This window comes from Heptranchias perlo, chromosome 32 (genome assembly GCF_035084215.1).
Source record: "Heptranchias perlo isolate sHepPer1 chromosome 32, sHepPer1.hap1, whole genome shotgun sequence".
NCBI lineage: Eukaryota > Metazoa > Chordata > Chondrichthyes > Hexanchiformes > Hexanchidae > Heptranchias > Heptranchias perlo.
This window is the reverse complement of record NC_090356.1, coordinates 9,285,989-9,312,176: the sequence shown is the minus strand read 5'-3', so window position 1 is coordinate 9,312,176 and position 26,188 is coordinate 9,285,989. Positions and strand designations below refer to the sequence as shown.

At 43.2% G+C, this 26,188-nt stretch overlaps 1 protein-coding gene across 1 annotated transcript; it reads left to right on the top strand.

Annotated features, from left to right (window-relative positions):
* Nucleotides 1-10,817: 10,817 nt before the first annotated feature.
* Nucleotides 10,818-12,733, top strand: her9 (hairy-related 9). The gene is made up of 4 exons (XM_067970076.1): nucleotides 10,818-11,164; nucleotides 11,322-11,417; nucleotides 11,563-11,650; nucleotides 11,815-12,733. The coding sequence occupies exons 1-4, from the start codon at nucleotides 11,057-11,059 to the stop codon at nucleotides 12,435-12,437; spliced, it is 915 nt and encodes a 304-aa protein (XP_067826177.1). The 5' UTR covers nucleotides 10,818-11,056; the 3' UTR covers nucleotides 12,438-12,733.
* Nucleotides 12,734-26,188: the final 13,455 nt, after the last annotated feature.

The following is a 26,188-nucleotide window of genomic DNA, read 5'->3' as shown; positions in this document are numbered from 1 at the left end:
GAGCGATGCTCACGATGAGACCCACGAAATCTGAACACCAAACCTGTTAATTTTTTGAGCATCAGCGTCCCTCCAGTCTAGGGTTACCAATCCTCCAAGATTGGCCTGGAGGCTCCAGGAATTGAAGATTAATCTTCAGGACACTGCTGCCTGCAAACCAGGAGAAAAATCATAGCAGCGTTGTTAAAATTGTGCCTTTTTTTCCATTTTCTTTGAACACTTCTGCTTATTAGTTATAAAAATATTGGAGATGGGAAAAAGCTGTTTGACTGACAGTCAAGAATCATCCGATTGGGTAATGAAGAGTCTTTGTTGCTCTCCAATTGGTGTGGGAAGGCGGTGCACCAAGAGGATGGACGTGTCGGGTGACCAATGGCGGGAGCATGGGGGCGGGGCAATTGGAGGCAGGCGGTCATGTGATGAAACCTCCAGGAATATGTCCAACCAGAGTTGGCAACCCTACTCCAGTCCCTACAGGGTCTCCTGGGATGATCCCAGAATATTGCGCTACAAAAGAACATGAGAAATAGGAGCGGGAGAAGGTCATACGGCCCCTTGAGCCTGCTCCGCCATTCAATAAGATCATGGCTGATCTTCGACCTCAACTCCACTTTCCCGCCCGATCCCCATATCCCTTGATTCCCTTAGAGCGCAAAAATCTATCGATCTCAGTCTTGAATATACTCAACGACTCAGCATCCACAGCCCTCTGGGGTAGAGAATGCCAAAGATTCACAACCCTCTGAGTGAAGAAATTCCTCCTCATCTTAGTCTTAAATGGCTGACCCCTTATCTTGAGACTATGCCCCGTAGTTCTAGACTCCAGCCTGGGGAAACAGCCTCTCAGCATCTACCCTGCCAAGCCCTCTCAGAATCTTATATGTTTCATTGAGGTCACCTCTCATTCTTCTAAACTCCAGAGAGTATAGGCCCATTCTGCTCAATCTCTCCTCATGGGCCAACCTTCTCATACCAGGAATCAATCTAGTGAACCTTTGTTGCACCACCTCTAAGTCAAGAATATCCTTCTTTAGGTAAAGAGACCAAAACTGTACACAGTACTCCAGGTGTGGTCTCACTAAAGCCCTGTATAATTGCAGCAAGACTTCCTTACTCTTGTGCTCCAATCCCCTTGCAATAAAGGCTAACATACCATCTGCCTTCCTTATTGCTTGCTGTACCTGCATGTTAACATCCAACGGCAGCTTTCGAGACCCAGGAAAAGCCGAGTCCTGGATATCATCTGAGGCGCAAAGTTCATCTCTTGTATGTTGATGGCGTGCCTGCTGCTGACCGCATACTGTCAAAGGTTCTTAGCTGATACCAGTCAGGCAGCAGAAGGAGCGCTACCATTAGCCTTGGAGTCCTTGGTAAGGAAGGGGCAAGTTCAGCCAGTTCCTGTTCCTTATCCAGTGACCGAATGTGTATTTGGAAAGCATACATGCATGGACTTCAGCTAGGGACCCAGGATCAAGCTTCATGTGATGCCTTCCACAGTCAAATGGCCTGCTGACCGTGAATGCCTAGTCTAGTGGTCTACAGCCAATGAAGTACTTTTGAAGTGTAGACTCTGTTGTAATGTAGGAAACGCAGAAGCCAATTTGCACACAGCAAGCTCCCACAAACATAATGACCAGCTAATGTTTTAGTGATGTTGGTTGAGGGATAAATATTGGCCAGGACACCAGGGAGAACACCCTTGTTTTTCTTCGAAACAGTGCCATGGGATCTTTTACATCCACCTGAGAGGGCCGACGGGGCCTCAGTTAAACGTCTCATCTGAAAAACGGCACCTCCAGCAGTGCAGCAATCCCTCAGTATGGCACTGGAGTGTCAGACAAGATTTTGTGCTCAAGTCTCTAGAGTGGGACTTGAACCCACAACTTCTAACTCAGAGGTGAGAGTGCTACCTCGCAAGTACTACCCGAAGGGGCAAGTTCAGCCATTTCCTGTTCCTTATCCAGAACGGCCACAGCTGACACCTTAAAGATTTAGACAGCACTGGCTTGAACTGAAATCACGCTGTGCAATATGAGTAACAAATGCATAAACACATTTGCATGAAATTCCTCTTTCTGCTACTTTAGTAAAAGCATTAAACTGTTGCAAATTAATGGGTCCAGGAATGCTTTCATTAGTAATATTGCATAGCACAATTTCAACTCAAGAGTTGAGAACGCATTGTCTAGATAGGTCGCACAACAAACTCAAACTCCTTCCACCTTGGAGACTTGAGGTTGAACCCAGTCACGAGCTGATAGTCCTCTCTATCTCTCTCTGACTGTGAGGATCCCAAATAAAATAGTTCTGAATGGTCACAACAACAACAACAACAACAACAACGACAACAACAGCAGCAACACATTTATATAGCACCTTTAATGTAGTAAAATGTCCTGAGGTGCTTCACAGGAGCGTTATCAGACAAAATTTGACACTGAGCCACATAAGGAGATATTAGGACAGGTGACCAAAGGCTTGGTCAAAGAGGTAGGTTTTAAGGAGCGTCTTAAAGGGGAAGAGAGAGGTAGAGAGGCAAAGAGGTTTAGGGAGGGAATTCCAGAGCTTAGGGCCTAGGTAGTTGAAGGCAGTGCCACCAATGGTGGAGCGATTAAAATAGGGGCTGTGCAAGAGGCCAGAATTGGAGGAGCGCAGAAGTCTTGAAGGCTGGAGGAGGTTACAGGGATAGGGAGGGGCGAGGCCATGGATGGATTTGAAAACAAGGATGAGAATTTTAAAATTGAGGCATTGCCGGACCGGGAGCCAATGTAGGTCAGCGAGCACAGGGGTGATTGGTGAACAGAAAGCGAGTTAGGATACTGTTTCAACATAATTCATAGTGCCTGGCTGTGAGGATCCAAAATAAAATAGCTTAGAATGGTTTCAACACTGTTCTTAGTGCCATCTACTCTGCCCTAGTAATACATCTTAAACTTAAACTCATCAGAACTCCCCCCGACTTGTCTATTGTAATATTTCCGTTTCCCTCAACAGCTGTCCCACTGACCCACCAGAATGAGATTACTTAAAGGGGAAGGAGAGACTAGGAGGAGTCCATTCTGTTCATAGTACTCCACTCCTCTCTGAAAGAGTGTGTGGTAAAATTTTTTGGGAGGGATAAGAGGTTAAAGGGCCACTTGCATTCTCATCACCATGGTAACATGCAATGATACATGTCGCGTTCATAAAATTACCAACAATTTTTTTTTATATCAAGGTGGTTTTCCTGCCCCCCCCCCCCCGTGATTAAAAGCATAAAAAACCAAACCAGAAGGACCCAATTTGGATTCCCAGCCTGTGGGCAAATTGCTGATCTCAACCAGTTGCAGTGCTGCCATTAGTCTCAGTGTCACTGGGGTAAGGAAGGGAAAAGAAATCAGCCACTTCTGCCATGCAGTAAGTCCTGCTGCAAAGGACTGACATTGAGTCAGAACATCCCACACCCCACCCCAAACGTTATTTTCGAGCAACAATCGTGCAAATTTGCTTTTTTTTTTGTGCATGATTTGTTCCTCACTAGATGTGGAACATTGAACACAATACCATGTGTGAGTTATACAGTCATGGGTATTACGTAACGATAATTTGCATCGATATAGCATTCTTAACGTAGAAAAGCATCCCGAAGCATTTCACGGAGGCGTAATCAGAAAAAAAAGGACGCCAAGAGAAAGGAAATATTAGAGGGGGTTACCAAAAACTTAGTCAGAGGTGGTTTTTAAGAAGGATCTTAAAGTAGAAGGTAGAGATGGAGAGGAGGAGGGCTTTAGGAACAGGTTTACGGAGTGTGGTTCGTACATGGCTGAAGGCACAGCTGCCAATGGTGGGGCAAAGGGAGAGGGGGAATGCTGGCTCTTGTCCTATGGGATTCATGAAGATGATGTTATGACCAATGGGAACTGAGAGGTTGTGATTAGACTCGTCTAACAGTGAATGAAGTGGGGACAAAGGACCCTACAACTTCCGAGATCTCGGCATTCCTCCAACTCTGCGCATCCCTGATTTCCTTTGTCCCAACATTGGTGGCCGTGCCTTCAGCTGCCTAGGCCCTAAGCTCTGGAATTCCCTCTCTAAACCTCTCCGCCTCTCTCTGCTCCTTTACGACGCTGCTTAAAACATACCTCTCTGACCAAGCTTTTGGTCACCTGTCCTAACATCTCCTTAAGGTGCTATATAAATGCAAGTTGTCGTTGCTCAAAGACTGCCCCACTGAGGAGCCCTGTTCACTTCAAAAGCTGCTTTTATACTGTGCTTAGCGAGCTGTCATTGCCACCGGGGTTGAGGTGGGGGGGGGGGGAAATTGGCTTCCCGAAAGCGGGCGGGATTCTTCACGGGATTCTCACAGATAATACAGCGCTATGGAACCATTTACGAGGTGGGGGGGGGGACACTCGAGGATACCCCCTGATTTCCCATATGGCCAATCCAGCCCTGGTTGCCTCCGACTTCTGACACGTGGACCTTGCAGTCAGTGGCACCCCAAAGTAAATTTTCCAGGTTCGCTGATTAAATTGGAAGCGTTAAGGGGACCGGGAATCAAAGTAGATCAGTGAGGAAGGGGTGATTGGGACGACCTGCGGACCTGAAAGGTGCTACCTCAGCCTCTGGCTCTTCCCTAAACAGCCTCGAAGGCTTGAATGTTTCCTCTCTGTCTAGGTGACCAGAACTGGCCGCGCGGCATTCAAGGTGTGGCCTGAGCAGAGCAGTGCACAGTTTGAGCATAACTTTTCAGATCTTTTCTGTTTTGGCTATGCAGTGTAGCATTCCATTTGTCTTCTTAATTGGACTTGATAAAAATGGGGATGCTTTGAAAGAAAAATAACATAATTCAATTAAAATACAGAATAATAGCACAGCATATTAGATTGGATTCCTTCTGATTTTACGATTCGTGCTCAGCAGGTATTTGTATATTAAAGGTATAATAAATATTTAAACATCCTATGCTCTGGTAAATATTTAACATCAGTACAAAACCGTCCTCATTTTTAATTATAATTAGTGATGAATAATTTGCTCTATGCTGACACCTGCAGGAAGACCTCCATTTCCTCATCTGACATGAACTTTTAAAGGGACAGCGTGTGTTTTTTTTTAATCCTTTAAGATTTGCCGTGAAAGCTTGCTGCGCGTCATATTGTTTTTAAAAGTCTGGTGCAATTTGCGTCAAGATGTTGCAAAGTTTATTTCAGCATTTAAAGATGGTGACTGTTCATTAAAATACTGTAATTTTTCTACACCGTGTCTTGATCCCCAATCACCCCTTCCTCACTGATCTACCTTGGTTCACGGTTCCCTTAACGCTTCCAATTTAAATTCTCAGCCTTGTGTTTAAATCCCCTCATGGTCACGCCCTTCCCTATCACTGTAACCTTCTCCCACCCACGAACTCTTCGGTCCTCTCAATGGTTTTTTGTGCACTTTTGCCCCTCCGTCCCACCATTAGAAGCCGTGCCTTCAGCTGCATAGGCCCAACGCTCTGGAATTCTCCCCCTAAGCCTCTCCGACCCTCCTCCTCCCTCTCCTCCATTAAGACTCTCCTTGAAATGCACCTTTTCGACCAAGCTTTTGGTCACCCCTCCTAATATCTCCTGCTTTTGCTCAGCATCCATTTCTTTCCTTGGGCCTCTGTGAAATGCATTAGGACAATTTTTTTCTACGGTAAAGGCACTATATAAATGCAAGTTGTTATAAAACATTAGAGTCCTTCTAAATGTATTAAAACTACATAAACAATCTCATATTATGGTATGATGAACCAGTTTTCTAAGGAATGAGCTTTATTTATAAATCTAAAAACACAGCGTAAAAGCGAACAAGTAATGGATGATAACATTTCAAATGCTTAATACTCATCCAGAGTTAATCGGTTAGTGTTCAGATGATTTGTTAAAATACAATCCCTGGCAGCAAACTGATATTTTAGGACAGTGGTTTTCAAACTTGTATGTGTGGGATTGCCTGCAAATATTGACACACCCCTTGTCCAAACATCCCAAAGACAGTGTCAACTACCCATAGGAAAACAGTGCTAACAACAGTAGAATGTTTTTTAAAAATTATTAGCATACATCAACAGAAATAATGTTAGTGAGTCTACAAATACAGAGCAAATACAGAAATCTGATGACACATGGGCAGAAGTCAGCTCCCACACAGTGTGTTCACACTCCACAAGTTCAGCAGCTGGATGAAACAAAAATTGTTTTGCATTCAAAGAAAAAAGACTTGAATTTATATAGCGCCTTTCACGATCTCGGGATGTCCCAAAGCGCTTCACTGCCAATGAAGTACTTTTGAAGTGTAGTCACTGTTGTAATATAGGAAACGCAGCAGCCAATTTGTGCACAGCAAGATCCCGCAAACAGCAATGAGATAATCTGTTTTAGTGATGTTGGTTAAGTGATGCTAAATTTGGAGTATAAATAGGATGTGAAGACCCTGTCTCCTAAGTGAAGTGGAGTGAGATTCAGTGCTCCAGGGAGTCTCAAATTTGCTTTGTTCTGTTGTCAATTTTTTTTTATTCGTTCATGGGATGTGGGCATCGCTGGCAAGGCCGGCATTTATTGCCCATCCCTAATCGCCCTTGAGAAGGTGGTGGTGAGCCGTCTTCTTGAACCGTTGCAGTCCGTGTGGTGACTGTTCTCCCACAGTGCTGTTAGGTAGTGAGTTCCAGGATTTTGACCCAGCGATGATGAACGACGATATATTTCCAAGTCGGGATGGTGTGTGACTTGGAGGGGAACGTGCAGGTGGTGTTGTTCCCATGTGCCTGCTGCCCTTGTCCTTCTAGGTGGTGGAGGTCGTGGGTTTGGGAGGCGCTGTCAAAGAAGCCTTGGCGAGTTGCTGCAGTGCATCCTGTAGATGGTACCCACTGCTCCCTGATTCTGGTTTCAGGCTGTATTTGCACTAGTATCAGGGTGAAGTGATACTGATCCTTGTAGTGTAAAAGCACCCACTTTCCCCAGGGACCCCAGTTTGTGTTCTAAAAACATAATTTAAAAGCCAACAAATAGGGTCAAGCTTGGTAACAAGGATTGCTTTTAATACTCAACCCCCATTAAGGAGTTATGGTTCAGATGATTGATTAAAGTGCAAATCGTGGAAGCAAATTGATGTTTTGAGACAGTTTTGTCACATGGCCCAGTATCGGGAGCGCCCCTTAGCGGACAATGGTTGTCCTGACGGTCCAAAGTGGTAATGTAAAAATCCGAATGATCATTATAAAAGGCATTCATTGTAAAGAAATGAATGGAAAAAATGGTTCAAAACGGAAAATATTATCCATGAAATGCCACCAGTCGTGTCAAAATAAATGACTCAATGTATTTGATAAAATGAAGGTTGGCGTCCCTGTTCGACGCACAGCACTTGTGCAAATCAGTGCCACTGCTTTCATATATTCGTAATTTCCAAATATCTTTCTTCTTTATCAGCACTTGACGCTTCATTTGCACCTAATGAACGCGAAAAATGAGCTAACAGAAGCAAATGCAGCACCCTGTTTTGTGTTGGTGGACCCTGTATGTAATATACAGTATTACATGCTGTATATAATATATATCCCACTGATTTACAGATTTTTTAAAAATTTAAAGCTCTTCAGTTCTGTACGGATTATACGATAGTTGCAGTAATATTTTCTTCTCATCACAGAAAGCTACCATATCCTGAACCAAACAACCAGTAGAGTAAGGATTGAAACTCAGTTGAGGGGTTGCATGTGGGTGAGTTTCAGGTTACTGTAATTAATGGTAGTGATATTTGCTTACAAAACACTACGTTTGAAAACATTAGTAACATCAGAATTTAAACAGTTTAATATTGACACAGATGTTAATTGAGACTCAGAATAACGGCTTATTGCAACTTAAAACAAAAGTTTGCATTTTAATATCAAACTTCGGGAAACCCCATAGACGGTGGCTGCTGTAAGTAATTAACAGTCTCCTGTGTTAAAGGAATAAAATAAAAAGCTGGTTTCTATTCATTGTCCATCTTTTAAACTTATTTCTTCGAATTGGGACATTAATGCAAAAGGTTCGAGCAGGAACGGAAATGCCACAAAGTAATAATTTAAAATAAAGACAAATACTTGTTATGGCTCAGACACTATTTTCCAAGTCCATGTTATGACTGGGCACTTAACGTAAATGTAAATCATTATGCTGATTAAAAAAATATTGGAATGAACGACCAAAGGTCTTCCACCTGACATAATACTGTTAAACATTGGTGCAGCACCAAAATATGGTGCAGATCGGGGAAAGAGTGGCCTTGTATTTTTCAAAACTAATTAAGTTTTTTTTACTTTTTTGACATTTCTCAAATGTTCTGTTATTTTATGAAAAAGTTGAAATGTAAATTGCAGGTTTCTCTTGCTAAGTTTGCACAGCTGTTAGTTACAGGATGGGGCTGTAATTCTAGCCAAGAAAAATTAAATCACTATTGTGTCCTTTGTTTTTACGATGGGAGACTTCAGTGTTCTGTTTACTATGAACACATGGGTGGCTTTTGCTGAGTTGTAATAATAGATTTTTTTTTAAAACCCTCACCTTCACATAAAAAAAACCTACACACAAAGAACACAGCAGTAGAAACATAAAACTGGGTGACCTGCAGTTCATGGGAACAAATCTGCGCACCAACTTGTTTTAATGGGAAATAGCGTAAAATAATTCAAGTAAACCCTTCGAGGCAGGGCGGTGCAGGCCCTTCCTAATTGTAAAAGTAACCATTTTGATAAACTTGTCCTCGGGAGTTTTCCTTGGATGTGTGAGTCGGTAATTCTTATCAAGACTTTGCTCTCTCTTAAAGAGCATTAGTTAATTTATGCATTAGTTAATTTAGCATTAGCTTTATACACTGCAAAGCTAAGTGGACGTCATCCAAAAACATGTCTTAAATTGCGAGAACACCCGTCCGAGTGATATTCCAGTTTACTGAAATGCTAAAACATTAAATTCTAATTCTCCAGCTTCAAGGAGAAATTTTTTTAAAATTAAAAATGAATGCACGAGGAAATACATTTTGCAATTGCTAGCAGGGTGCGTGTGTGTGTGTGGGGGGGGGGTGCTTTGCACTATCGGTATTTGCAAAGTGTGCCGACTCTTTCTTGCTGCAAGTCCATCATTGCGGATTCCCCGCTCGCTCGCTCGCTCGCTTTGATCAAGTCCCGGAGTCTCGAGCCGCCCGCCACGCGCCGGAGGTGCCCGGGCTTCAGCCTCTTCTGCTTCTCTCTCTGGCTCGTATCGCTGGAGGATGCGGGACCTGGCGAGGGCAAACCCCCCCCCCCACCCCCACTCCTCGGCCTCTGTTTACACTCCAAGACTAGAGGGAGGGAGGGAGGGGGGCCCCGCTGTTTACAATGAGCCAGCTCAGCCTCTAGCGGAGGCGGGGTTTTCCCAGGCTGCGAAGGCACAGCCCACGCCGCAAAAATAAAAAAAAAACAAATCAGCGGATCCTGCTCCTTAACCACTTAATTGCCGGTTGCTCGAGACTTGTCCCCCACTCTTTTTTTTTGCATCTGGTGCGGAAAGAAAGAGGCGCCAAGTGATCGTCCAGTTGAATTGTTTTATTTTTGTACAGATATCCCCCACCCCCCCATCCCATTTAAAATAATCCACATATTTACCAATTTGCGGGGGGGGGGGTGTAGAATTTGCAGACGCAGATCTTCACAGGTTCCCAAAGTTTCTGATCCACACCTGAAACATTAAACCCCCCGCTTGTCCTCCTCGCAGATGCCCGGCTGAGCGTGTCCCTAGTATGTTTCTTGTTACAGAAATGCGTACCCTCACATCCCATGGAAAATGCATCAAAAATACTTTCAAAAATGCAATAAAATAACACAACGCTGCCTGCCCAGATCGTGTTTCACTGCAACAGATCTTTAAAATAATATATATATATTTTATTATTGCAATGCATGCAAATGAATACTAGATGCATTATACTTCGGCGGTGCAAGATATTTTTAAAAAATAATCTACACATTATTTTAAAAATCTACACATTATTTTTAAAAAATCTGTTGCACCGCCGAAGTATAATTCATTTGCATGCAATAATAAAATATATATTTTTTAAAAATCTGTTGCGGACTATAAATTTTAAAAAAAATATCTTATTCATTTGCATGCATTGCAATAATAAAAAATCTAGCATTATACCAGATGCATACGGAATGTTTCTCTCTCTCTCGTTAGGCAAGCGAGCAAATGGTTAACGGCAGCGGGGAGGGAGGGAGGGAGGGGGAACTTTTTTTTTCCCGTGCAAAAGCACTTTGGCACGTGCTCCAGCTTGATATTTAGGGGGCTGACACCGGCTGCCTCGCGCGCCGACAGATGTCACCTGTCAGCAGTGATTTAAGCCCCGGGAGGGAGGAGGAGGAGGTGGTGGAGGAGGGGGAGGGAGGGGGGGTGGGAGTGGGAGTGAGTGAGGGAGAGCGCGCGCGCGCGTGATTGATTGACAGCTCGGGCTACCGGCGGCCAATGGCGTGCGCGCCTGGCGTGCCGCGCGCTGATTCCACCCGGCTCGTGACTGACAGCTGGCCCCGGGGGTTGGGAGGGGGCGGGGCGGGGAGGGGGAGGGGGAGGGGCGGGGAGGGAGGCGGCGGCCAATCCCGGCGCGCGATCGCGCCCCCACGCGCCAATTAGCCGGGCGCCCTCCGCGCCCATTGGCCAGGCGCGAGTGTGGGAAAGAATCTCGAGACGGTTTCACACGAGCTGGAGGAGGGGGAGGGGGGGGGGGGAGTTGGCGGTTGGCCGCCGGACTATAAATAGCAGGGCCGGGGCTGGAGGCAGCAGCCACTTGACACTCACAACCGCGCTGGTCGGACGTCGGGCTCCTGCCTCTTTGGGGGTGGTGGTGGGGGGGGAGAAAAAAAAACAACACACAACAGCCTTAACTTGAAAGGCATTGCAGACATTACTTTTAAGGATACATATATTACAATTTTTCTTCTTTTAAACACCTTTTTACCCCCCCCCCTTCCCTTTTTCCCCCACACACCCCCCCCGTCCCTCCCTCCTCCAAAACAAAAAGTTGAATTAAAATGCCAGCTGACACTATGGAGAAGTCTTCAATCTCCCCCACTGTTGGTGCTTCAGCAACCTCTCCGCAAACTCCGGATAAACCAAAAAGCGCGAGTGAAAGCAGAAAGGTAAAATGTTTTACAAGGGGAAGGGGGAAGCAAAAAAAAAACTTTTTTTTTCCTCTCTCTCTCTACTTTCTTTTTTGAGAGCATTGTTGCAATAAGAAATCAGACACTTTTTATTAATTGTTTTACTGTTATTATTTTTTTTCTCTCTTGTCAACAGTCTTCCAAACCCATCATGGAAAAACGCCGCAGAGCGAGAATCAACGAGAGTCTGACTCAGCTTAAAACTTTGATCCTTGATGCACTGAAAAAAGATGTAAGTTGGCAAAAGCAAAAAAAAATAATAAATTTTTTCTCTCCAAACTTGCAACTGGGTTTCTTTCCAGTTCTGTTAAGGGAAATGGTATTGAGATGGGAATATTGAGCAGGTGTTCATGGTTTCAAACTTTTTTTTATTTCAGAGTTCCAGACACTCGAAGTTGGAGAAAGCGGACATCCTTGAGATGACGGTGAAACACCTGCGAAATCTACAACGTGTCCAAATGACTGGTGAGTGCAGTAAATATATTTGCAGACTGTTGGAGTGAGGATGCAAAACAAAACACTGATTTTTTTTTCCAACCACTTGTAAATCTTAACTTTTTTTTTTAAATCCTGATTTTTTTTTTTGCATTTAGATATTCTAACGGTTTTTTCTGTTTCTTTCTCTGTAGCTGCTCTGACTGCAGATCCGACCGTCCTGGGCAAATACCGAGCGGGATTTAACGAGTGTATGAACGAGGTGACTCGTTTCCTCTCCACCTGCGAAGGGGTTAACACCGAAGTCAGAACCCGGCTCCTGAGCCACTTGTCGAGCTGCCTGGGCCACATGGTGGCAATGAATTACTCGCAGCCTCCTGGCAATCCTGCATCCGTGCCAGGAGCTCATCTCGCCCAGCCTCTGCACGTCCAGCTTCCAGCCACGGTCCCCGTCAACGGCGGGGTCAGCCTGCCATGCAAACTGAGTCCAGCTGAAGCTGTCTCCCCCAAGGTCTATGGGGGGTTCCAGCTTGTGCCTGCTACAGACGGACACTTCGCCTTCTTGATTCCTAACCCGTCCTTTGCATCTTCCAGTGGACAGATTACAACCGGCCCCGTTATCCCCCTCTACGCCAATGCAAACCTCCCAGTGACTGTTAACTCTGCAGCGCTGCCTCCCAACTCAACCGGGTCTCCCGTCCAAGGAATGACATCGGTGCAATTCGGGCCAAACCTCTCCGGAGTTTCCCAGATGCACAGTCCACTGGGAGTGAGCACAGGTCCGGACAACTCCGAGTCTGTCTGGAGACCCTGGTGAACTGAAAATGACTTGTCTTTTAAAACTGATCAATTAAACCTGTTCCATTGTTCGGGACATTTGTACTTATCATTATAAGAAACGTATTTATTTGGATGTAAATAGAGTACACTTTGATCTCCATATAAACTGCTTTTTAATTAAATATTTTACTGTGGGGAGGGGGGGGGGAGGTCTTGTAATAGATTTTGTAACCTGTTTAATATAGGTGCGATATACCAAAGTCTTTTTGTAAACTTGTTTTTGACTTGCCTTTTGCCACAGGAGAAAATAAAACTTTTTTTTATATATAAGAATTTAGTGTCAAAGGCTTATCACCCTTTTCTAACGCCACTTGCTTTATGAAAGAAGGGAAGTTGATCACCAAAAGTAGTTCTGGTTATGGGAGTATCAGTGTTTGTTTGGATGGGACGGTAGATAAGAGGGGACAGACAGTGGGAAATTAAACTTCCCGCCCGAGAAGCGCATAGTGATTGGGATTTTAAAACATCCATAAATCAGCCCTCTAACTCGAATGCTCTTGTTCCATATGTTTTATATACCAGTTCCTATCTATGTACCAGGTCTATTCCTGGGGGGGGGGGAGAGATATAGAACAATTTTTAAAAGGGGGGGGGGATTTACAATAAATTTTAGGGATAATCAGCGCCATCTGCCATGCACTTTGACAAAAGGGGTTATTTCCTACATCAACACGTTTAATCTGAATGCAGAAAATCGCAAAAGGCGGGAAATGTCTGAACATTGTTCTGAAGAATGGATCGCCGACTAAAAGGCGGGGGAATTTATCTCCATTGAATAAAAGCAATTAAAGTGAAGTATCAAAGGGTCTCATCGAGTATGCAGCGGGCTGCTCGCAGCGGCGAGCTCCATTGAAGTGCCTGGGAATGCAGTGCGGAGGTTAATAACTCCCAGCAGAATGCCACACTGAGGGGCAGCAGTTACAAGAGGAGACGGCAGCTACATAAACCGGGGTAGAAAGGCGACAAGTCCCGAGAACACATTACTATGTGCAAATGGAGGAATGCAAAGTCACCAGTTCCCACCTATATGATTGCATATACATATAAATTTCAGATATGCATACAGACCCCCCATCTATGCGTATATACTTAAAAATTATTAACCTTTAAGAATGATATCGTGTAAAGGAATCATCGATGTTTATCAATTAAAACCTTTAAAACTGGATTAGATAAAATGCCACAGATAAGAGCCAAGAAACAAACACACTGATAGATGGGTACCACAGATATAGATACTAAATTGATAGTTCCAGACAGGGATTGCAAACATATTTAAGTTACATGGACCTTCTGTGTCATGGTTACATTTTAAACAGACACGGTCTTTATATATATATTTAAAAAATCTAATTCCTAATGAAACTGGAAAAGAACAATCACGTTTTGCATTTGAGGTAGTTTGGGATTTCTTTCCGTTGTCTTGCCATTGGGAGATTGCCTCCTTCTCCAGCACACACACGCTCTCTCACTCACAGCCCTATAGAAGTGATTAAAGTAAGCGAGTGGGCCCTTTGCAGTCGGTGACCAGGGACAGGCGCTCCTGTACTGAGACAGTCCACAAGATGGAGAGGCCGCGACGCGTCGCCTGGTACAGGAGCGTGAGGCACGCCGTGTGCCGACCCTCTGCAGAGCTTGCCTTCACTGGTATTCAATTACACCGCCCGGCTCCTGTTACAAAATACCATCCTTCACTACCGGAACACTCAGCACATTTTCAGTGTAATTCAGCGCCTTTCAAATTCTGCAACCTTGCAGTCTCGTTTTATTTAATTTTTAAAAAATCCTTACATACTTGTTCATGTAGCAAATAAAACATTTTTAAACTCGTGCAATTTGGAAACCCTTCCAATTTAAAGAAAAAAAAACTTTAATAAAGTGAAATATATAACTTTCTAATACATAATTTACATACAGCAACAAGTTCTGAATTTTAATCGAACATGTTCCACGTTTTCGTAGCATTTACACAATCTATTGCTAAATTCCCTATGGTTTGGTTCCAAAGTTTCTAAATGACTCGACAGTAAAACGAAAAAACAATGCCATTTTCAGGAAATTGCAGATATAGGGCTGCTTTTAAATAAGTGCGTCCAAGTCTTGTGTTACCGTCCTAAATTTGCCACCATGTACCCATGTTGTGAAAATATCCCAAGGCTTTTATTACTGAAACAACAACAAAAAAATGTTATTTAAATGTTTGCCAGCAGCGGCGTACTCATAACTCGACATTTTTTTTTTAATTCTAGGAAGGAGAGAACAAGTGGGGAGGGAAATAAAAAAAAAAGTTGGCTGAGTTTTTCCCTTGTGGCCAAAGTGCGTTTTCTGGTTTGCACTCGAAGCTCTTGGCAAGCGCTGAATAGCACCCCACATGACACGGGAGAGCTGAGAGGTCGTGAGAACAGAGCGAACCCTGCCTGCCTCGGCAAAGCGGTCGCAATGCGCGTGTGCATGCCGTCAGCCCGCCCAGACACAGCCAGGATCAGACAGCAACAAGCAGCCAGCAATCAGACTGCAACAAAGCGATAAAGGCAGCGGCATGCATGCAAGCAAGCAAGCAGCCAAAACTCACAGTAACAAGCAGCCAGGAATCAGATGGTGAAAGAGAGTAACAACAGACAGTAATAAAGCGAGACAGTAACAAGGAGTCAACAGACAGTAACAGAGTGAAAGGCAGTCGCATTGCAGTCAGCAATCTGACAGTAACTTGCATTTATTTAGCGCTTTTAACGTAGTGAGATGTCCCAAGGCGGTTCACGGGAGCGGCAATCAGACAAAAATTGACAGTGAGCCACATAAGGAGACGTTAAGACAGGTGACCAAAAACTTGGTCAAATAGGTAGGTTTTAAGCTGCGTCTTAAAGGAGAGAGGTGGAGACAGGAAAAAGTTTGGGGAGGGAATTCCAGAGCTTAAGGCCTAGCTGGCTGAAGGCAAGTCCGCCAATGGCGGCGTGAAGGAAGTGAGGGATGCACAAGAGGCCAGAGTTGGAGGAACGCAGAGGTCTCGGAGGATTGTAGCACTGGAGGAGGTTACAGAGATAGGGATGGGTGAGGCCATGGAGGGACTTGAACACGATATAATAATTTTAAAATAGAGGCGGTTGCTGGACCTGGAGCCAATATAGGTCAGTGATCATAGGGGGTGATAGGTGAACGGGACTTGGTGCGAGTTAGGATAGGGGCAGCATAGTATTGGATGAGCTCAAGTTTATGGAGGGAGGAAGATGGGAGGCCGGCCAGGAGACCACTGGGATAGTCACATCTAGAGGTAACAAAAGCATGGATGAGGGTTTCAGCAGCAGATGGTCTCAGGCAGGGGCGGAGACGGGTGATATTACGGAGGTGAAAGTCTTGGTGATGGAATCTCAGCTCCCGGTCAAATAGAACACCGAGGTTGCGAACAGTCTGGTTCAGCCTGAGACAGTGACCAGGGAAGGGGATGGTATCTGTGATTAGGGAACGGGAGTTTGTGGCAGGGACCGAAGACAATCCCTTGGGTCTTCCCAATATTTAATTGGAGGAAATTTCGGCTCATCCAAACCGAATGTTGGACAAGCAGTCTGACAACACAGAGGCAGTGGAGGGGTTCAGAGAGCTGGTGGTGAGGTAGAGATGGGTGTTATCAGCATACATATGGAACCTGACTTTTCAAGGCAGCAACAAGCAGCCAGGAATCAATTAGTGAAAGACAGCAACAAACAGACAGTAATAAAGCGAGACAGTAACAAGGAGTGAATGGACAGTAACAAAGTGAAAGGCAGTAACAAGCAGCCAGGAATCACAGTGAAAGACAGCAACATACAGCCAGCAGATCACAACAATATGAAAGGCAACTGATAGCCAGCAATCAGACAGAAACACGATGAAAACTAGCTAGCAGCTGTCAGAATGCTCCCACTTTTACACTACATCATTAGTGAGACACGTGTGTACAATTAGTGAGATTTTGGTGCAGTATTATAGGCAGATATGATATTTCCAGGCTTCTTGGCTAATGGGATTTTTCCTAGGAATTTACACTTCAAATAAACCCTATCAGAAAACTCCTTAAACTCGCTTTATCAAGCAGTATTACTGATGGGATAAAGTGTCCTATGGCTGGGATTCCTCTAATTGTACATCTACACAGAACCGAATTTCTATTTTTTTTCAGATTTCTCCTGTAGGCGGTGACTTAAACTGGGATATAGTTCCCACAGGTCCCGACTACCCTTCACAACCTTACCTATGAATCCATTCCTCAAAGGCAGCGAATTTCCTCGGCTATTATACGGGGGCGGGAGGGGAACGACATCACAGCTGAGCTGGTCCATTCCTCACCCGACACCCACACACTTTCCAGTAGGACTCACTCGATCGGACCAGGAGCAGAAATCCTGGATGATGCACCCACCCCCTCCCTAACCAGGGGAACTGAGGCCAAATGTGGCGCCGCTACCGCTGCACTTGGGGTCAACAGCCAATTTAGATCAGAGCCGGGATCTAACCTCGGACTCTCTGGTCTGTATGGCTCAGTATCACACTAGGCTTAATATTCACCAGTTTCAAAACTTGATTTCTTGCGGGGTTTTTTTTTGTTGTTGTTGCAATTTTGCGGTGTATTTGGAAATGTAAATAATTTAAATATTCAGGAAGGGGGGGGGGGGAGATTGATGTCTTTTCCGAAAGCGAAAGGGGCATTCCTTTTGTGCAGTATTTTCAAAGCAAGAACAGGGCCACAGTAGATGGATACACGCTAGAAAAGGAAAAAGGGGTTTGGTCAGTTCTCAAACTTCGCCGAGACTGAGGTGTGGCAAGTCTAGCTAATGTTTGGCGACTATCAATGTCCTTTGCGCTCATGCCATAACCTAACTAAACCATATCACCAAATTGTCCCTGATGCTTGACACTTGTAAATGTGGAGCTTGCTTCGAGCCCCGACGGTCCACTTTACTGCACTGTCTATAGCGAATACAACAACATATAGGAATTCCGGCAACTTCACCGCCAGGACTAATCGTTCGTTTTTGCCAACCAACATAAAAGGACGAAGAAGGGATCGGAAAATCATGCAAGGAGATCCCCGAGACAGTTACTTTTGAACCTACACGCGTATAGGTTATTATCCAAGCTGTAAAATCATCAAGAACATGAAACAATTATTTATACAGGTCGAATGTATTGGTAATAGTTACTGACTGGCTAGTGCCAGTATTATATGGACTATCAAATGTAATCAAAAAAGCAAGTTGGAGATTACGATGAAAATACCCTAAATTTAAATAAAATCCGCACACAGGTTAACAACGGAGGTAACATTCCTTCCGCCTCACCCCAAACAAAATTGCTAAACGGACAGAAGTTAACACAATGTTATCATCTAGCAGAAAGTAACAATGATATTAAAATTAGCAACACTAAAATTAGCTTTTCCGATTTCTATTTACAGTTTGGCAATACAGAATCTTCAGCTTGCACTTTGCGTAATGGACCAGATATGAGCAGACCTCATCAATACTAATAGAAGCCCTTTAGGATACATGTCAAGTTAGTAGCTGTTGGGACAAATAGAGAACGTGATCTAATGTCTTATTGTAACTCCTGTAGGGTTTCTCCTCCACCAGCATTGAAATGGCATGAAAAACATTCTTTTAAAAAGAAAGAAAATTTGAAAATTAGCACTGGGCGCAGAAATGTAAAGTGCAATTCTTTTTATCCAGTTACATTTCCCATCAATTTTGCCATATCAATCAACACCATAATGGTAATCTATTGTAAAAAAAATACTTATTTTCGGCGGGGAACTGTTTGAATGAACGAAACTTTCCTCGTAAAACGTATGAATAAAAAGGTGAAAAAAATATAAAAATGGATTCAATTAACTTAACGAATCATTGATCTAACCACACGACGTGCATAATAAAATGGTAACGTGCGGTGGAAATTGTTGGATGAAGAAGTTCTAGTTTGGGATTTTTCCCTCGAAACTTCCTCCCATTATAAGGGGAAAAAGGCGCCAAAATAAAAACCTCAGCGCGACCCCTTTTGATTCGCTGTCACACGGGAAAGAAAAGGCTGATCCCCGAAGTCAATCGATCACGGCAGCCCGCCAGTTTCCTCTGTGTTAAATATTTAGGCTCCGCGAACCCAGTCACAATATGATCAATTACAGGCGGTGCGAGCCATATTAGTTCAGACTAATTAAAAGATTTATTTGAATTGAGACTGGATGTCGATTCAGTCCGATTTATTTGACCTATTGCATTAAACGCTTGACACCCTCAACATGTGCGGAAATCATTTTAAAGTTTGCAATTCATTGCAAACTAGCGAAATAAAACCGCATCTGCGGATTAGCTGAAAGCAGATTTGCGCTGAGTAAGAGGAGCGAGTGGGTGTCAGAGGATAAACTCTTTACCGTCGAGTTGTCTAATTAAGATGTGGAGATGCCGGTGATGGACTGGGGTTGACAATTGTAAACAATTTTACAACACCAAGTTATAGTCCAGCAATTTTATTTTAAATTCACAAGCTTTCGGTGTTGTAAAATTGTTTACAATTGTCTAATTAAGATCATTTAACTCAGTCTCTTCCCACAGGCACGTTTGAAGATTATGGAACCCGTCTTGTGATAGCTTGAAGTGTTCACATAATATTCCCCTGACATTTTAAAGAAATGCACCAAAGTGAACGGTTTGGAAGGCAGGCTCGGTTTCTCATAATTAAACAGCAATTATATTTATATATATATATATTTGTTATACGAAAGTTTTGAAACAGACATTCGTGCACCGCATTTAAAGATAAAATGGAAAGAAGAATCTTTGGGGATTAGGCGTGATAATCGACTGCTTTACTTGTTTTCTGAATTACAGTAAAAAGGGAGAGAGAAACCTGTTTGCTACTGAGGGACTGAACTTATGTTTGATAACGGAAGAGAATCTTAGGGTTGCAGGTGGTGTCAATGAGCACAAAGGCGAGGTGGAAGAAATATTTACGCCACAGCTGGATGACCTCTGGAGCATCCCCTTTAGCTTTCAATGTCTTTATAGAGGGATGAGGCACTCCAAGGTGCCAAGGTGTAACAGTCTCTCCACTCAACCTCAGAGGCTTGAGATATATTATATCGGCGCGATTAAAGTCACAAACGATGAGCGATGAACAAGTCCATTGATTTCTTTGAAATATTCCAACCGATAATGAATGAAGAATGCAAAGAAAGTGTGGATATTAAACAAGTAACCATCCTTCAAATACCTGCGCTGCTTGGGGAGAGGAGGGGCGAGCGGAAGTAACAGAATACAATCTCACCACAGAAAAAAACAGTGGGAAAATGCTCATTTAGGTGACACCGGTTATAGAACTGATCGCTGAATAAGGAGGCGATGTTGGGTCTTATGGGGGTCGTCCTAGGGAAGGAGGAGTGAATCAAAGAAGATGCAGCTTTTATTCTGATGGTCAATAATTTGTTAGGAAACGAATATATTTTTTGATTCTGATATTGAAACTGGTTACGAATAACACTGCGCACAATTTTGGATTCATTTAACGTGTATTGTATTATCCCACCCTTCTACCTATCCATTTCACAATGGTTTAAATCTGAACAAACGGCATGTAACTCTGTTAGTCCGTGGCCTACTCTTACATAGATTTTAATTTCATTCAGGATTTAGAGGAATTTGATTTTCAATTTTCCAGTATTATTTTTTGCCACTTTAAGTAAACCTTTAAAAAGAGACTTCTAAAAAGTAAAATTGTGAACTCGAAAAATGAAGACTGGAGAGAAATACTAATTGAGTTTACTGACTGTTGTTATTTATATTATATTAGTAAATTGGTAGTATATATAAGACAGCACTGGAGTTGGGAAGAGAGAAAAACTGGCTCCATAGAACCATCTAGTGGCCAGAACTGGCAATTACATTGTGACAGTTTACATAGCAAAACTGAATGGGAAATGTTGGCAGGAAAACAATTATGACATTAATAGGAAGTAAGGTATAAGGACAGGAAGTGTGTGTCCTAGCAAGATTTTAAATAATATAACAGATGTAGATATAGATTGGTTGGAAACTGGTCAGCAAGGGGTGACCTAATGTTATCTTCAGCTGCCCAGGAAGGTGCCAGGTTCTACCCTGGTCTGTACTCAGTTGGTGATCCTAGCCAGGTAAGTTGTTGAGGTAATATAATTAGTCTCAGTGAAAGAAAAAAAGAACTTGCCTTTCACAACCTCAGGTCATCCCAAAGCACTTTACAGCCAATTAAGTGAAGTGTAGCCATTGTTGTATTGTAGAAAACACAGCAGCCAATTTGCACACAGCAAGATCCCACAAACAGCAATGAAATAATGACCACACAATCTGTTTTAGTGATGTTGGTTGAGAGATAAATATTGGCCAGGACACCAGGGAGAACTCCTCTCCCAAGGGATTCTTTACATCCGCCTGAGAGGGCAGATGGGGCCTCGGTTTAATGTCTCATCCAAAAGACAGCAACTCCGACAGTGCAGCACTGCACTAGAGTGTCAACGCAGATTATGTGCTTAAATCTCTTGAGTGGGATTAGAACCCACAACCTTCTGACTCAGAGGTGAGAGTGCTACCAACTGAACCCCATCTTGTTCGAAAAGGCGAGAGAAAGGGAATTAAAACAAAAGTCAATCATTTTTTTCTTCATTCTCATTATTCTCCTCTCCCTAACAACAAAAGCATTGTTCAAGAGGAGGAAAGATGAGCTTGGGTTTGCTCCCCTCCTGCAAACTGGCCAGTGACCCCTGCTGGAAAATTAATTGTAAACAATTTTACAACACCAAGTTATAGTCCAGCAATTTTATTTTAAATTCACAAGCTTTCGGAGGCTTCCTCCTTCCTCAGGTAAATGTGTGAAAATTAATATGTGTGGACATCATCATTCCCCTCATGACTCAATCATCTGTTGGCAATCACTGTCTGGTTCAAACATGCAGAGTAGCCACTTGAACTGAAAGGCTGTTGAAGCCCATGGCCAAGCAAAAGGCAGCATCTTCAGGGGAAAAGGCGAGAGAAGGGGAAATAGTGGGGCAGGGTATTAAAACAAAAGTCAATCATTTTCATCTATATGCAAACACAAAACAGGTTGGCGTAAACCACAGCAATACACGACAGAAATGTGCTATCATCGCAACAACAGTCATGCACAGTTTTTTCTCATTATTCTCCTCTCCCTAACAATAAAAGCTCATGATGTGGAGATGCCGGTGATGGACTGGGGTTGACAATTGTAAACAATTTTACAACACCAAGTTATAGTCCAGCAATTTTATTTTAAATTCACAAGCTTTCGGAGATTTTCTCCTTCCTCATTTGCCTGAGGAAGGAGAAAATCTCCGAAAGCTTGTGAATTTAAAATAAAATTGCTGGACTATAACTTGGTGTTGTAAAATTGTTTACAATAAAAGCTCAGTCAAGCACTTTTGCCAGAAGACAGTGCCCCTTTGATCATTCCTGTGACAACAGAATGATGTGTATTGCCAGGCAATTGCATGATGCGTTTTGCAGCCTGCTAGACTGACACCAACAGGTGATGCTAAAATGAGGAATTCATTGCGAGTGCTGTGGGGTGGGATGTTCCAAAGCACTTTACTGACGGTTAATTACTTTTTGAAGTGCAATTACTATTGTAACGTGGGCAAACGTGGCAGCGAATTTGAACGCAACAAGGTACCACAGTCGGGGCACAAAGCCATCGTGTTCATTTGTGCTGATACAGGTAACAAGACCCCCTCCCTAGGAATCGTAGACATTGCATTTATATATTTTGTGTTGCTAAATTTTCACAGCTCTCCTCTCCTCCAAGGTGCTGGCTGTTGTTGGGGTATGGTTCTAAAGCCCCCAGCAGCCCTAGGCCTCTCACACAAGTAGGTTATTATTTATGGTTGAGCTAGGCATTGCTGTTTGTGGGATCTTGCTTTGCACAAATTGACTGCCTCATTTCCTACATTACAGCAGTGACTACACTTCAAAAGTACTTCATTGGCTGCAAAGCATTTAGGGATGTCCTGAGGTCGTGAAAGGCACTATATAAATGCAATCTCTTTTATTTTCTTGGTAATGAGGGCTTGCAGGTATTTTGATCATGGGGAGACATCAATGCTGAACCTGATCCTATCCTCACCTGGTGTTCACACCTGTGCACTTCAAATAGGAGTCGCTAGGTAGCAACCAGGAATGGGAGCCCTGAATTTCCCATCCCCCCTCTCTTGCCCAGGGAGGCTGAGGCAAATTATAGCATCCCAAATGCTACCCGAGCTGTGATCAGCTAACTCACCACAGATTGGCAATTGACCTTGGAACCTTGTGTGTATGGCTTAGTGCCGCAGCTTGTGGTATATTTAGTTACCGAGCCATTGGGGAAATTTGATTTGACTTAAAAAATGAAACGCATTCAAAAGATCCCGTGTACAACTAAAATATTCATGTATAATGTGTCTGACATCCAAGGAAATGCTATGAAAAATTTTGTATTATGTCCGTCTTTCAGATGTGATGTTAAACTGAGGTCCCGTCATCCAGCTCAGGTGAACATAAAGTATCCCAAGGCACTGTTTAAAGAAGGACTGGGGAGTTCTCCTGGTGTTCTCGCCTGGTGCTTTGGATGTGTTAGTTGAGGCAACATTTATGCCTCAACTAACACCTCCAAAACAGATTATCTGGTCATCTGTCTCATTGTCATTTGTGGGACCTTGTTGTGTTCAAATTTGCTGCCTAGTTTGCCCACATTATAACAGTGATTGCACTTCAAAAGTAATTAATTGTCAGTAAAGTGCTTTGGGACATCCTGAGGATGTCAAAGATGCTATATAAATGCAAGTTCTTTCCTTGTTAAAATATTATTTCCCATTTTAGTTTTTTTTATTGATTTTCTCCCCTCTTTAGGTCCTTCCTCAGTACACCATTTCACAGCTCAGACGCCGGTCAGGTAATCTATTCTCAGGTCTTCTGCAATAATGTCCACTGCTTGCGGAAGTGTGAGAGCAGCCTAGGTAGATCTTTGCTCGTTTCCCTTCCCTCACCCGCAGAGACTACAGAATGTTATCCAAACTGGTTTCTGGCCCTAATGGGCTGGTTGACTTGGAGAGTGTTAAGGATGAATCCACATACCCAGCAACATCAACTGATTGGAATGCTGCTCCTTCTAATAAAATATTTTATTTTTGGACATTCTTTCCAAACAACATTTCAGCATGTAAGAAGAAAGGTGAGAAAAGACCATCAGGACCATGTAGCCCACCCCATCCAGATACGTTGCAACCATGCACACAACTGACCCACCTGTTCATCAGGCAATCACCTGAGAGAGGCAAAAGAACGGGGGAAAAATAAACCTATAGCCAATTCAGGAAAAACTGGGAAGTTTTTCTCCAATTCCCTAAGGCAATCGAGCAGGGTTCCACGGGACCATAGAACCCGTAATCTCAGCTGACTAGCAACTTGCCCTCTATAACTGGAAATGCCCTCTTCACTCAAGAATTTGTCAAAGTTCCTTTTTAAGGACAGCAGCACTCTGTATGTTTCGGCAGTCCATTCCAGAGAGCAATGAATCTGTAAAAAGAAACACTTCCTGGCATCTAACCTAACCCTATGGCTGTGGATTTTGTATGCACGCCCTCTAGTCCTACCATCCATATCCATTTCAATATATAGTTCAAGTGCACAGCATGATACCTGTCCACAGACCATGTGTTGTATACACTAACCAACATATTAATGACTCAAGGGACGTGAATTACTGGCCCCCACCCAATGAAGCTGCAAGATTTCAAACTAATATTCCACTCTGCATTATCGGAATTTACTCACTGCAAATTGTCTGAGGAAGATGGAGTCATTCCATAGGCGTTAATAAAATTAAAGGGTGTTTCTCGTGAAATAAATAAACCCACGTGGGACACTCAACAACAACAATTTGCATTTATACAGCGCCTTTAACATAGTAAAACGTCCCAAGGCGCTTCACAGAAGCGTTATCAGACAAAATTTTACACCGAGCCACATAAAGAGATATTAGCACAGGCGACGGTCAAAGAGGTAGGTTTTAAGGAACATCTTGAAGGAGGAGAGAGAGGTGGAGAAATTTAGGGAGGAAATTCCAGAGTTTAGGATCTAGGCAGCTGAAGGCACAGCTGCCACTGGTGGAGTGAAGAAAATCAGGGTGCACAAGAGGTCAGAATTGAAGGAGCGCAGAGATCTCGGATGAAGTTTCTTTCTAAATGAAACGTCATGTCTTTGTGATTGAATTTGTTCTCTATGGAAGGTGACCAGATCTGCGGCTGTCAGGAAGGAAGTGGCCTGAGGTTTGTGCTTTTGTTGGCTGTTCTCATAATGTCACAAGAGTGTCGTATTTGGGGGTTGGTGTCTTTTCCTAGGTGGATTTTTTAATGTTTGTAGACTTTCAATAAAGGATTAGAGTGATTGAGTACAAGGGGCAATGCAAAAGATGACTTGCTGAATTAATACATTTGCTCATAGTCTTATGCCTTTAGACTCCTGTTCACTGGATTAAGACTGTCCAGACTCATCTGTCACTGGATCTTTCACAGCCAGCAGAAAAGGAGATCTGCATCTTGTCTGTCTGGGTTGCATTTGAAGGACATCCCAGAAGTGAAAGGGTAATGTTCTAACTAATGGTGCCAACCAGCCTACAGCTTTAATTACACTTGAAAAGTATGGCTGGAGAGATGTGGAATTAACTGGGCAACTTGTGTTGAAGAAAATACTTGACGTGTTCAGGAGGGCTCGCCGAGGGAAACCCTTGCCAGAGTGAAGTAAGATACCAAGGGACTTTTCAGCCGGCCACCTGTTTCCTCTCCGAGACACTCACTTAAGCACATTCTGGAGATGACAATCACATCCATTTATATAGGGCTGTAAATTTGCGCTGGTTATTTATAAACACGGTTTAATCTTTCATAGTGTTCAGCAACTCCTTGGATTGTTTTTTTTACCCTTTTATTACTTTTTAAATTGGGGAAATTAAAAATTCTATTAACTCTTAGATGATTGCAGTGGAATTTATAAACTGAAATTAAAATCTATGAGGAGGTTTCTATGTTCATTTGCTAGATTGGCTTTTCTGTTTGCATGGGGTTTTACCCCAAATGAAGAACTTTCCGTCCCTGTATAATGATTTCACTAATATAATCTTTAAGAAAGAACGACTTGCATTAATATAGTGCCTTATCACATCTCCAAGAAATATCTCAAAATGCTCCACACACTTCACTTTTGAAGTACAATCACTGTTGTTATGTGGGCAAACACAGCAGCCAATTTGCACACAGCAAGATCCACAAACAGCAATGAGATGAATGCTCAGCCAATATATTTTTGTGTGATATTATTGAGGGAGGAATGTTGTTCAGAACAACTCCCTGCTCCTCTTCGAATAGTGCCATCCAGAACAGGTAGACAAAGCTTTAATGTCTCATCTGAAGGATGGCACCTCCAATGATACAGCACTCCCACCAGTACTGCACTGAAACTCAGTTCAAGCTGATAGTTTGTCAAGAAAGGGTGAAGTTCCAGAATTCAAGATTAAATTGGCAATCTTGCTCAGGCAGGCCGGAAACTGCTTGGTGTGGGAAATGGAAAATTGCCATACTTAAACTCTCATTGAGTTTGGTACTAAGGCACGCTGTTGGAACAGAATAACGGAAGATTTGTTCTGCAACAATTGTGCTGTAGACCTCACTTATGCACCTTAAATCTG